This window comes from Nilaparvata lugens, chromosome 2, assembly GCF_014356525.2.
Source record: "Nilaparvata lugens isolate BPH chromosome 2, ASM1435652v1, whole genome shotgun sequence".
Taxonomy (NCBI): Eukaryota; Metazoa; Arthropoda; class Insecta; order Hemiptera; family Delphacidae; genus Nilaparvata; species Nilaparvata lugens.
The window spans coordinates 13,808,586-13,822,312 of record NC_052505.1 but is presented as its reverse complement, the minus strand read 5'-3'; the positions used below and the strand labels follow the sequence as shown (position 1 = coordinate 13,822,312).

General features: G+C 32.2%; 1 protein-coding gene across 5 annotated transcripts in view; it reads left to right on the top strand.

Annotated features, from left to right (window-relative positions):
• Positions 1–13,226, top strand: part of LOC111056554 (neuroglian) — a 77,294-nt gene extending 64,068 nt beyond the window's left edge. For 3 of the 5 annotated variants that reach the window (XM_039420599.1, XM_039420601.1, XM_039420600.1), the window contains exons 22-23: positions 1,539–1,642; positions 8,320–13,226. In XM_039420599.1, coding sequence (XP_039276533.1) covers positions 1,539–1,642; positions 8,320–8,426 — 211 coding nt within the window. In that variant the 3' untranslated portion in view covers positions 8,427–13,226. Of the gene's footprint in view, positions 1–1,538; positions 1,643–6,253; positions 6,370–8,319 lie in introns of all 5 variants that reach the window. The other 2 variants (XM_039420602.1, XM_039420603.1) reach the window with 2 other exon arrangements.
• Positions 13,227–13,727: the final 501 nt, after the last annotated feature.

Sequence of the window (13,727 nt, the reverse complement as noted above, 5' to 3'; positions counted from 1 at the left end):
CCAGGGATGAGACCTAGTGCAATCGAATTTTTATATTATAAAGCTACTATGTTCCAAATTTCGTGAGAATCGTTTAGAGCCGTTTTTGAGAACCGGTGACATACAGATATATAAACAAAAATTGCTCGTTTAATAGTATAGGATATATATAGGATAATACAACTAACACAAAATATTATCATTAGAATACAATTAAGAAAAGCTGGTCTACAAAAAAAAGAATTGAAAGAAAAAGGTAAAATAAGAGTAGAGTCATTCATTCATTCATCCAATCAGTGTTGATATGATAACAGTGTGCATCGATTAGAGGCTCTACATTGAATATTGTAAAATACTTCCTAGAATTTGATCGGTTTCTCTTTTTTCTGACTACTTTTAACAATTGGAAAAAGAATTTCAATTATTTCTGAGAAACTTTCCCGCTTTTACCACCCACTTTTTTTTAAACAAAAACGTTTCTAGCTTGTAGAAAATTTTATGTTTGCTTTTCGAAATGACTTGACATTGAGTGATGAACATGATAAATAATTGAAAAATAACTAAAGATCGAATAAAATAGATCAAGACACAAATAGAAAGGAGACATTCTCCTCATTATTTTGTTGTAAAATTCTTATTTATCACGACACCCCATGATTCTGAGAGAAGTGATGTTTAAAAGAGAAACATATATTCTCGCGATCCTCTGAATTTTATAAAAAAATGAATTTAATTTTAAACCTACAACCCTGAAACTTTTTCAGCGCTACTGGAATATCGGGGAATATTCTACATACAATTTTGTGGTTAAATCAGAAATTTGAGAAAGTTTATAGAACGTTTTTCAGACTACAATGGGATGATTCATACTAAAGTGGGAGAGAAATTACTTTTAACACGGCTCTTTCTCGAAGACGGAGAGGTCCGATGCTCTATCCTCCACTAATCACTCCCACTACCTAGCAGCATTCTCCTTCTTGTGTCTGTGTGAGAGCTTTGCAACGCGACGCACCAACACTCCCCTTCCAGCTATTGCTGGCAATGTTCCAAGTCATATACTGGTCAGCAGGTATAATATTGTTTTCAACACAAGAGCATGAAGCAAAATGACACGGCGCATCCAATTGTGCGCAGGATGTCTGTCTGTGTCTACGCTACAAACTGTGGAGGGAGAAATGAGTTTCTCCTCTTCATGTTAAAAGTAATATATCTCAGACTTTAGCTTGGCCGAGATGGGTGGGAATAGTCCAATTAGAACTTATGGGAATTATATGTTCACAGTCGCTGTTGTGTGAGAATCCATCTTTATTTAAACATCCGTCTACGTTGAGCGTAGTTTGAAACTGCTTTGCTCGTCTGCCCCAAAATCAAAACTAACGCATTGCACTGTATTCATACAGTAGTTGCAGTAGCAGAAGCAACTATATCTGCAATAGCCGTTGAATAATGAAGTCCTTTTTGATAAAGTACTATCGATTTCAATTTTGATTTTCGTTAACTATTTATTACCACTGCTCTGTATTGAAAGTTATTCAACATGTTTTTAAAATTGTTTGCAGTTTGGACAACAAGTCGCACGGACGTGGGTCGATGAGTAGTGACCCGAAGGCAGCTCCAGAGAGCGACACTGACTCGATGGCCGAGTACGGTGAAGGAGACACAGGTAATTCAGTCATTCCACTCTATAAACTCCCTCATTCACTTTTGAGACATATTTATGCTGAATATTATAAACCCTATATGTACGTTTGATTCATTAGTTTGTCTATAATGTTGTTGTTTGTGTGTTTTATTACTGAACTGGGCCTGAAAAAAGCATAAGCATATATATATACAGGGTTATCATAAAAGAATGGTGCGGTTTTGAACATTGTTTAAAGAAAAACCAAATTACTTGCAGTTAATGTTTTTTATTCACCTAATTTGTCGTCTGAAACAGTTTTTTTACATGATTAATAACTTTCAATAAGTGCGCCCTTAGTCGCTCGACAAATGTCCAAACGATAATAAATTTCTCTCTTAACATTCGATAACATTTCTTCGATTATGGTTGTCATTGGTTCTTTAATCCTGTTTTAAAGTGGTTCAGTTCGCGATCTCTTGTGAATAAACAATGTTTTTGATGTAAATTTACAAGAAAAAATCTACCTAAACCACTTAAAAACAGGATTAATGAAGCAATGACAACCATAACCAATGAAATGTTAGCGAATGTTTGGAGAGAAATTGATTATCGTTTGGATATTTTGTCGAACGACTAAAGGCGCACATATTTAAATTTATCAATTATGTAAAAAACTGCCTGAGACGACAAATTAGATGAATAAACAACATCAACTGTAAGTAATTTGGTTTTTCTTTAAACCATGTTCGAAACCGCACCATTCTTTTATGATAAATCTGTATATATATATATATATATATATATATATCCACTTTTAATTTTGTTTTTTTTCTAAGTTTGTTTTTGATTTTGTAAGTCCTTTTTGATTTTTTAAGTTTGTTTTTGTTTTGTAAGTTTGTTTTTTATGTTGTAAATTTAATTTTTCAAGGTCTCTTCACACTTGACTACGTTACGCTGAATACCTCCCAATTTTAAATCCACCAGCGTAGCGTAGCTTTCAATTTTTGGGAGATAGGACATCTACGTGTTCCGAAAACGTATTGAGGAGCGTAACTAAGTGTGAAGAGACTCTTGAAAAGTCGCTAGACGGTCAATGTTATTGTACAATATAGTATCATATAGTACCATGGTTTAGGACGTTTATGTTCCAAATTTCCCTTTTCACTCAAGCTGATAGTCTACGTAGCTATTTTCGTGAAGCCATGTGACGCTGGTAGTCTCTCATACTGTGCCGTTTTTAAACTCTCACCCGGCCAAAACATTAATAATTGACAGTAGTCGACAGTAATTGACTTGAGATTTGGCACTGCTTGAAATTTGGCACTTGAACGACCTTACCATGGGATATCTTCTTATGCCATCTTTTCCCTATTATAGTACCTACTAATTATATCATCAGGCCCCGTTTATATGACCTATATATTCTAGCTGCGTGGCCTTATGTCATATGGAGGTATTGGTATTGTACAATAATATTGAATGTCCAGGGACCGCTTTAGTTGCAATATTGTTTTCAAAATTGATGAAATATCATTTGAAAATATTTTGTCATTCAATTATCCGCTATGAGAGTTTCAAAAGCACGTCTTGTAAACCTTTATAAACCTTTTATTTGTGGAGATTAATATCAATTTTCATTAATTTTTATCATTTCAAACATTGTTAACTCATTAAACCGCTGTTATTTATGGGCCAGTTGTTAACTAATGGCTCTGTTAGCTATGGGTGACTTTATGTAGCGACTCTGCAACCGGGCATTAGAGTATCAAAATCACTACTTGAAAGCCCACTCTCGTTTTAATCTAAAATATTGATCCTGATTTCGTTTGAAATCAATATTGATTTTCATATTTCAAAAACTCTATCCCGAGTTTCAAATTCAATTTTATCATCAACAAGTCTGTCATTTTTTTTCTTCATTTGAAGAGGTTTGAATCATCAATTTAATTTTGATCGTTCCTGTTGCAAATTGATAGAAAAGTTTTGTTTAGTTAATAATAGATTTGAAATTTATGGATGACAATAGCAGATCCCACAAAAATCAGTATCGGTGTACGTGTCCGGTTCAGTGAAAATATTATTCCCATGTGTTCTAATAGGACTATTCATTCTCGCTCGGCCGGGCTGTGTAGAAAATAATGTATTTAGAACACATGTGAATTATATCTTCTCTGTGTCGGACATGTTCACTGATGCTGATATGTGAGAATCCAGCTTTACTAGTTCATTTCTAAAAAAAAACCCAAAAACTAGTTTCAACCATCAGCTGACCCAATTGAAACACATAATAAATCCAACCATACATTGTTTAAACGGGTTTAATAGTCAAACCAACTTTGGAGAAAGCGACCCTTAAGCCTATAGTGAGGTCCACGTTATAATGGCAGTGGATAAAGATAGAAGAATAGCGATGCCGATTCTCTCCATTAATTAATATATTTCTACACTGTCAAAAACTTAATTAGCATCTTTGTGGACCTAGAAAAGGATAGTACCACCGGCTTTGTCGAATGATAGACAAGGATAGCAAAACCAAAGTTGATCAAATACTGTCATTATAACGTGGACCTCACTATAGTTTACACATCGCCAATTGGCGAGACAGTTGTCTTTGGACAATTGTCATCAAGTGGTTGCGGATTTTCGGAGGCCAGGCCAGTTGAACGAGAAGATGTTTTTCGTGGCCAACTATTGGCACGGCAGTGTTGATAGCTAAACATGGCCGAACGTTCGTCAGCTGTTGTGTCTGTTGTGACTGAACCGACAAAAGCAAGACAGCGCTACTGGCCTACACCGTTCACACGGCGCCAATTGTCGCGACAACTGAGATTCCGAGTGGTGGAGGGGCACGCTGGGCTCAATTGACTGCCCTCAGTCTACTCCCGGAGACAGTTGAATTTCAGTTAATTATGATAGTGTCCATTAAAACATATAAAACATGACCCTTGAACCGGTCTTCTGGAGTTTCATTCGAACCAGCTGGCCATACTGGCCTCTCGGTCATTTTTTTTATATATAAACAGAAATTGCTCGTTTAATAGTATAGGATTGCATAAAATAATACAGATTGATAAAATAAATATTTTAACTTACAAAATGGCACTACCGGCAAAGAAAACTCGTGCGCCGGCAGTGAGTTTGAACAACTAGGTACAGCAAACATGTCAATAGAAAAAAAGAGCTAATTCAAACCACTAGAATAACTAAAATTATGGAAACCAGGTCACATCTCAATACTTACAAACGATAAGACAAAGTAACAAAATCATAAGCAAATGACTAGCTCAACAAGACGAATTCAAGGAAGCCATGACAAATATTTTTTTAATTTTATAACACAAGAATGAAACACTACATAATGGATATAGATAATTTAAAATAAGCATTTATCCTAATCCAATCCAGTATAAGATTCATTATGGATTTTTTAATTCTATTAATAATGAATTCAGTTGGGACTTTATTTATAAACAAGTAACACTGATATTCAAACTGACGTCTACATACACTTAAGCTGGTAAAGTCAATATCAACTGTAATGGATTGGAGGGACGCAAATTCCTTAAGTGCAGGATATCATTATATAAATTGAATTTAGTTTGATAGACAACTTTCAGATAGTAAAGGGGAAATAATTTGAATAAAACATGATAATAAAGAATTGATGAATGCCTAGAGTTGAAATAGTTTGACTACAACATTTTCGGTCTTGATCCAGTTCTCAATTTTTGTTTTAAGTGCTTTAGAGGGTTTTATTTTTATAAAATGTTCTGGAATAATATTTATTAGTTTATTTTACTATGTAGTTGAATTGTCTTCTGCATATAGTTAAGTCAGTTCGAGGAACAATATATCTGTTTGCAGATCTGAAAATATAATTAGTTTGATGCAGTGTAAAGATATCTGTATGATTGCTGATATATTTAATTAGATTTCTAAAATATAGCTGTCTGACTGTCATAACTCCAATTCCAGAAAAAGTTGGTGACTAGGGTATCGTCTGGGCACCCCAAGGCTGCCTTGAGAATACCCTTTTGAATAACATTCTTGAATAACATTATTGAATCAGGTGCTATCAAATACTGTAGGGAAAGTTTCAGTTAAAATAATTATTCGTTGACTGTGTTTGTATTGCTGCTTTAGTCATTTTATCAATAGCTCAGAGGTTCCCAAACTGTGCGCCGCAAACTAGTGCCAGGTGCGCCGCCGTTGTCTATCAAAGACTCAACACTTCAAACCTTCTATAATCACATTCACCCTGCTTAACCACATTTAACCCTATAATCACAGTAAAGCACCTTCCTAAACCACTTCAAAACGTGGACTCCACTACAATATAATCAACGAGGCAGGGCAGTTGGCCTGAAGTGTTCAGACGAAGACACTAATTTCATGCCAGTCAGTTGTCTTGCCAATTGGCATTGTGTAAACTATTGACTTTTATATAATTCTTTTTTTAAAGTTTTGAGTTAAGTTTATTTTATATTGCTCGTTTTTTTATTATATAAATTGTGAAAGCGACAAAAGAGATTCTTTTATTTATAGTTTCCAATTATTTTTCATCTTCATTTTAGTTTTTTATAATTTCATTTTTTGTTTTTCAATTTTATTTTGTTATTTTATGTTGCACGTTTTCATTGTAAATTGCAGAAGGCATGAACGAGGATGGCTCGTTTATTGGTCTGTATGGTAAGCAGCAGAAGAAACAGGGAGAGACATCATCTGGAGGCGGCTTTGCCACTTTGGTTTAGGTCAATATTCATTAGGTAGGAAATACAGCAACAAAGTGCTTAAAATAAAGACTAACCAAACTAACACGCTGGCAACTAACTATAGAATTTAACAATTAACTTCACATCAGAAACTTCTTATTAATATTAGACTTTGAGATTTGGTCTAGGCCAATATTCATTAGGTAGGAGGTACAGCGTCAAAGTGTTGAAAATGAAAACTAAGACGTTGACAACTAACTATAGAAAGAAACAACTGTCTTTAATTGAGAAACTTTTTAGTAATATTGGACTTTGAGATTTGGTCTAGGTCAATATTCATTAGGTAGGAATATAGCATAAAAGTACTTCAAATGAAGACCAACTAAAATACCATGCTTACAACTAACTATAGAATGAAACCACTTACTATTCTTATGAAACATTTTATAGTGAGGTCCACGTTATAATGGCAGTGGATAAAGATAGGAGAATAGCGATGCCGATTCTCTGCATTAATTAATTATATTTCAACACTGTCAAAAACATTTAATTGACATCGTTGTGGACCTAGAAAAGGATAGTACCACCGGCTTTGTCGAATAATAGACAAGGATAGCAAAACCAAAGTTGATCAAATACTGTCATTATAACGTGGACCTCACTATAGTCATAAATTATACTTTGAGATAGAGTTGATCTGTTGCAAAGTTATTGACTGTAAGAAGTAAATTTGTATGATTTTTGTTGGTGGGGGTTCCCTTACGGGAAGGTCCCATTTAGACTGAATATATTATAATTTAAGCCGTCAATGGGCTTCATGACTGTTATATATCAGCCAGAACCGTCAGTTTAACGTGCCCATCCGATGACATGGGAGTTATTTACCGTATACTCTATTAACATTTTATTTCAGCAGGTAACCTGTGCTCCGCAAGGGTTCATTTTAAAACTTGACAAACTGAAAACTCGACGTAATGAAATCTTGAAGAATTGAAAATAAGCCTATAACCATCCTTAGTTAATTAAGAATCTGTATGCAAAATTTCAATTTAATCAGTCCAGTAGTTGAGAGGTGATGATAAGTCAAACATATTTTGCCTATCCCGTACGTGTACAAGCCAGCTCTTTCCTTTATTATAGTATAGATTACTCGCGCTTTGTCTATAGTGAGATCCACGTTATAATGGCAGTATTTGATTAACATTGGTGTTGCTTCCTTGTCTATCATTTAACAAAGTAGATAGCGCTATCCTTTTGTAGCTCCAAAACATTGCTAGATCGTTTTTCAACAATGTAGAAGTATAATTGAATAATAAAATTATTTTTAACATGAATTAACAGCTGATATTACATCATACATACCGGTATCTGCTATCTGGTATAGAAGGCAGTGTCAAGGCAGAGAATCGGCATCGCTATTCTCCTATCTTACTTCAATGGCATTATAACGTGGGCATCAGTATATAGATATTTTTCAACATTTTGAATCAATTCCCATTCATTAGCAAAATGGAGATACAACATAGTTTACTATTAGACTACTATTTCTTTGATACATAATCTACTATTGTTTGGTTATTCTATCATCGGGAAGCCTCGTGATATGAGAGATTTGAAGACATTTTTTTCATTTGTGTTGCTAATATTATGTTTATCAAATTTGTTTTTTGTAATCAGCAACTGTTGTATTTGATCTTTGACCATGATTTTTTTCAATTATTTTCCTATTCTCGTACGAATTTAAAATATCAGGTTTCCTCTTGAGGGTCAGGTTCTCAAGTTTTATTTGGTCTTGGACCATGAATTTTCTTAATAATTATTTTCCTATCCTACAAATTCCAAATAGCTTTCCTGTTGAGAATCAGGGTCTCAAGTTTTATTAGATCTTGGACCATGAATTTTCTTAATAATTATTTTCCTATCCTACAAATTTTCAATATCAGCTTTCCTGTTATGGATGTATTTTTTTATTTTCCATATTAACATTTTCTAATCGTTTTTCAGGACGTTTTACCGAAGACGGCTCGTTTATCGGGCAGTACGGACCAAACAACGGTAAAAAGAAACAGGAAGAGCAGCCTTCTCCTTCCGCCATTGCTACCTATGTGTAGTAAACGTTAAAATACCAAAAAACAAAACAATGAATTAACTCTCAGCCAAGCGAACACTCGTTTAGTGCTTTTCCTTCTCAACGATGAAAACATAAGAGAAACGCGCAAGTGCTTATTCATTATCTTCTTCTACTACTTCACACGGCTGTTCATTGAATGTTTCTCTTTGTTCCTGCTTTCGAATGGAGAAAGGTGAAATGTGCACAAATTTGATCATTTTACGATAGCTTTATTCCTCATAGAACAACAACTCAGTTTCTACTTATGTTTCAACTAGTTTATTATGCGGGTTCTCAACTAGTTTATAAACTAGGTGTTTTCAACTAGTTGATCAACTAGTTAATCAACTACTTATCTAAACTAGTTCATCAACTACTTATTTAAACTAGTTAATCAACTGGGTTTTATCAACTTTCAACTAGTTTGAATTTTCAAGTGTGACTTTTAAGAAAGTAGCTAATTCCCTCTAGTTGAAATTTGTTGAAAATCTAGTTTGATCACTAAATGAAGCACACACACAAATCTGACTAAATAGAGGTAATACCTTGTAGCAATAATAAGTTTTAACCGTTCCGCCCTATTGATTTGTTATGATATTTTATCGTGAATGGTTGTTTTACTTGGTTGTTGTTTTTATATGGCAGCTCCTTCGATTGGGTGGGTGTGTGTGCGCGTGAGTCAGCATAAAGACTGATGTTATTTTTATGTTTGACGTAATTTTCTAAGTTTTTTTAACTCTGTTGACGTTTTGTCTACGTAACTAACGTTTTTAACTTATGGTTCCAGTTTGTTTTACTATAAGTATTGTTTTCGTTTGTTAATCACTAATTAAAAAACGGAATGTGAAAGGAGACAATAGACCTTAACATTTACATTTCCTAAATCTAGTTTCATAAATTACATAAAAATAGATTATGTTTTTATATCTACTGGACCATTGAACCTATAGATTTAATCGTAAATTAAATTTAATAAGTATTATTCAACAAATGATTCTTGGTGATTGAACTCATTCATTGACAGCAGTTAAGTCTATTGTAGAGTTAGCGTGTCTGTTCATCACATGCTGTCATCTTCATATGAACTGTACTAATTGCATATTAATATATTATTGCCTTAAAGTATTGATTTCTTAACAAAACATTTTATGTATTTTTTTAACTTCCAGTTTTTTACAGTATTTTTTTATTCGACTTGTTGTCTATGTTTTAACTCTGTTCAAGTGTTTTATTAATATCAGTAATTAATTATATTTATTCTATTTTATTGGATAATCTGAACGTATATTTTCCAAGTGTGAGATGATATAATAATATATGTGAAATACTGCCATTACCTAGCATAATCAATCTCCTAGTAGGCTATTTTACACAAGTGACCATTTTAGAGTGTTGGAGTGAAATAAACAGACGCTCGCACGCACACACACCCGAGTGATTGAATCCTCGTGTAAAATAATGGAAACAGCTTAGCATCACACATTTTTAAGAACTGTGCGTTCGTATGTTACAAATTATTATAAGCATCGTAAAAAGAACATTGTCAAACTGATTTTTATAATAATATAGTAATATAATGTAAGATCGTTGTCTATTAGTTAGCTATTAGAAATTTTGAACTGACATTTTCATTTTAACAATAATAATTCGCAACGTAGTTTTAATGAAATTAATAATTCATTGTTGTCAGTGCTTAAGTGTTTGTGAAAGTGCTACTACTAACTACGACTCCATCTTGTTTTTCTAAAGAGAGATGAAAATCAGGGGAAAATCTCAAGGAACTGATTTTGGAAAATTTCAAGCGAAATATTGTGGACTAGAGATTCGGCTTTTTATGCGTTTAATTTTGGCACGCTTTCTATTGTGTGATTATGATGATGATGCACATTATGATTATTATTAATATATATATATATTTATTATTAATAGTATTAGTAATATTATTGTTGTTGGGTGTTGAGTATAACGTTGTTTGATTTGGAAACTAGAAATTTGAAAATTTCAAAGTTGGAAATCTGAAATCGAAAATGTAATCAAACAACAGGTTAAGGCTATGAAATAGGTTGGCTATGAAAGCCTTTTCGGGAAAATAGGGATATGGATATGTTATTGTATATTTGTTTACAATCAGTTGATATTGTATCGATAATTGTAAAGTTTTTGTCACAAAAAGACAGAGTAGACAGTCAGAATGCATTCGTTTCAAAAAGAGATAGATCTGAAAAGCAAGTAATAGATTTATGATATTTTCAGTGTTTTATATTTAAAATAGAACTGAATCTCTGTCTTGCAATCTCATTAATTAATAAGATGCTATCAATTTAATTTGTGAATTCATATCTCAAATCTTATAAATCCAATGAAATGAATTGAATAAAGGCGATCATTTAAGACAATAAAATGAAGAAAATTGATAATATATGTACTGATAACTTTTATATTGTTGATCATACTTAAAGTCCTTATCACTTATATCACAAAATGGTGATGCTTATAATGATATTTAGTCTTTTGACAGTAGAATAGATTTGATTTCTCCTACATTTATCTCAGTAAATGATATTTAAAATTTACTCTGAATTTTCATATTTATTGAGAGAATCTATTTATTCACAGCTATCAGAGGTAACTACTTACTTCTACCCAAGTAGTATAAGCCTACTTACTACTTTTAACATGATTAGAAATATCAAGATTATTAAATAGAAGCTTATCTTATTATGATACTATCTTGAATAAATGAGTTAAAAACCTCAATTAATTTAAAACCTTAATTATTTTTGTTAAAACCTCAATTATTTTTGATTGGATTCTCTAACGATCATATAATCTAATAAATATAATTATCTATTATTAAGATGGAAATTGACTCTGTTCTATTGTGAATATTGTGATTTTGATTATTTATTAAATATTTATGGTTATTAACCATAAATATCATGATCAACATTGATAAAATCAGACATTGAGAATGCAAGGCAGACGTTCAATGATGATCTTTTGAATTAATTTTATCACCTAGTACATAGATTAACAAGTATAATGTCTAATTAAACTTTTATATTTTTTTTGTAATAGTAGACTTTTAGAATATTAGCTTACATTCATCACATCTTATCCAAACTTTTTGAGTTTTTTTTTTGTGATTTGGTATAAACTTGTCAATCATTAGTGTGTATTGTTCAACAAGACAATAAAACAGAAGAATGATTGATGAAAATAAAAAGTCAATTTTTTTCAATTTTATAATCTATTTTAATATGTTTATTTTTATAATTTGCTTGCTATTTTTCTATTCAGAAGTATTTACTTTCTCTATTTATTATTGATATCAAGTACTCGCTATCTGCCTGTCTCTCTCTATCTCTCACACGATTTAGTAAACGTTCTTGTGTTAACAATATTTTTCAACTATTGTCTGTAATGATAAAATCTATCTCTTCTTATACTTTTGTATTTTTTTATTTTTATAAAACTTTCAAAAAAATTGTCAAAGATTAATGATTAATTTATCTTTACACTATTTATATTGAATTATGATAAAATATATTAGTACCTATAAGCTTTTTATATAAAAGAAAGTCTTTTCAAGTATATATATATATAATATATATATAGTTTTATTATTATTGATGTTTTGAGAATTTTCGCGCGTTTCTATCATGATACTGTATTTTATTGATTATGCAATCATACTGATATGATAGCACAAGTGCCTTAGGAAGTAAGGCACCTTAATGATGTAAAAATCGAACAAATTTATCCGCGGCTTAGTATCTTTATGATGTAATCATTAATAATATTGATAAGCTGCAAAAATTATGTTTTGAAAACTGTCATCAATGATTTTCTGTTCTTCATACTGAAAACATTCACACACACTCATCAAAATTTTTTATTATTCTCATTGGTTACACTGCCATGAAATTCTCTCATCAATCACAAATCATCACCATCATGAAAAAAATGATAGTAATAAATTAGGTCACTTCAAACTGATTGTAGCTAGCGTAGTATTATAGTAAAGTATTGTAAATTGTAATTGGGACCGTAGTCTTTCTGAGAGGTGGAAATTTTGTTTCGTATTATTAGCTTTCCCTATCAACGAAACAAATTTTTATCTATTCAATGATATATTTTCCAATGAGAATGAATTACTTCAATAGGGTAAGACAGTTGGTGAAAGTTCTGTACCGTATTTTTGAAATTCTGGCTAGTAAAGCTTAGAAAACACATTTTAGAATTTTTGAATCTGTTTTTGCTTATCCATATTTTGCATCCCTACATAATTGTTGTGCTTTAAGTTCGCTTGTAATAGTATTAAAAACGTTTTCAATGCATTGAATCATTTATTTGTTGTTTGTAAATAGTGCGACATTGACTACTTGTTAGATTGTTTTGTGATCTTCATCTAATTGTGTTCCATTTCTAGTAGTTTATATCGTTAGTTTATCCACAAAAATTATAACTAATTCATTATTGGTTTATTTAATAAACCGTCATTGCTTTTGTTACATTCCACATGGCTTTTCTATGTCACATACTTGTAGAGTCATCCATCATTCACCACCCCTCGGTGTAAGATTTTAGTTATTTTATTGATTAGTACATTTTCGAAGCTAACAATTTTATCAGTGTTAATTTTGTATTTTAACCTTGTTTGTAATAGACAAAATGTAAGATATAATATATTTTTGAGAATTTCTTTAAGAAACGTTTTAAGAAGTATTATTTAAATTAGTCAATTTTGTAAATTTCTCTATCAAATTGCATAAAGGGAAATAAATTTTATTATGGACAATTGGTTTGTTATTATTCCTTATTTTTATCACCAATTGTGGTCCTATTCTTGAATTATAAGTATTTCAAAATGATTTCTCTGATCTGAGAGTGGAGGTATGATTTTATGTTTCAGTGGATAACTCACCCTGTATAGTAGCGGAACGTCTCATATTGTAGCACAACACTTGTTGGGTTAACCTCTCTATCTTACTTACTTACTCCTCGGCTCTACAACCCATTGAGGGTCTTGGCCTCCCGCAATATGCCTCTTCATTCGTCCCGATTTTGAGCTTTCCTTCTCCATCCTCTGATACCCATCTGCCTCAAGTCATTCTCCATGTCGTCAATCCAACGCATTCTTAGTCTCCCCCTCAGTCTTCTTCCTCCAGGATTCATTATGTGGACTTTCTTTGCGCTCCTTGAGTCATCCATGCGCTCCACATGTCCTAACCAACCTAGACGTCTCATTTTTATTTCATCTACAATGTCTGGGTTGTTGTAGAGCTCTCGCAACTCTTGG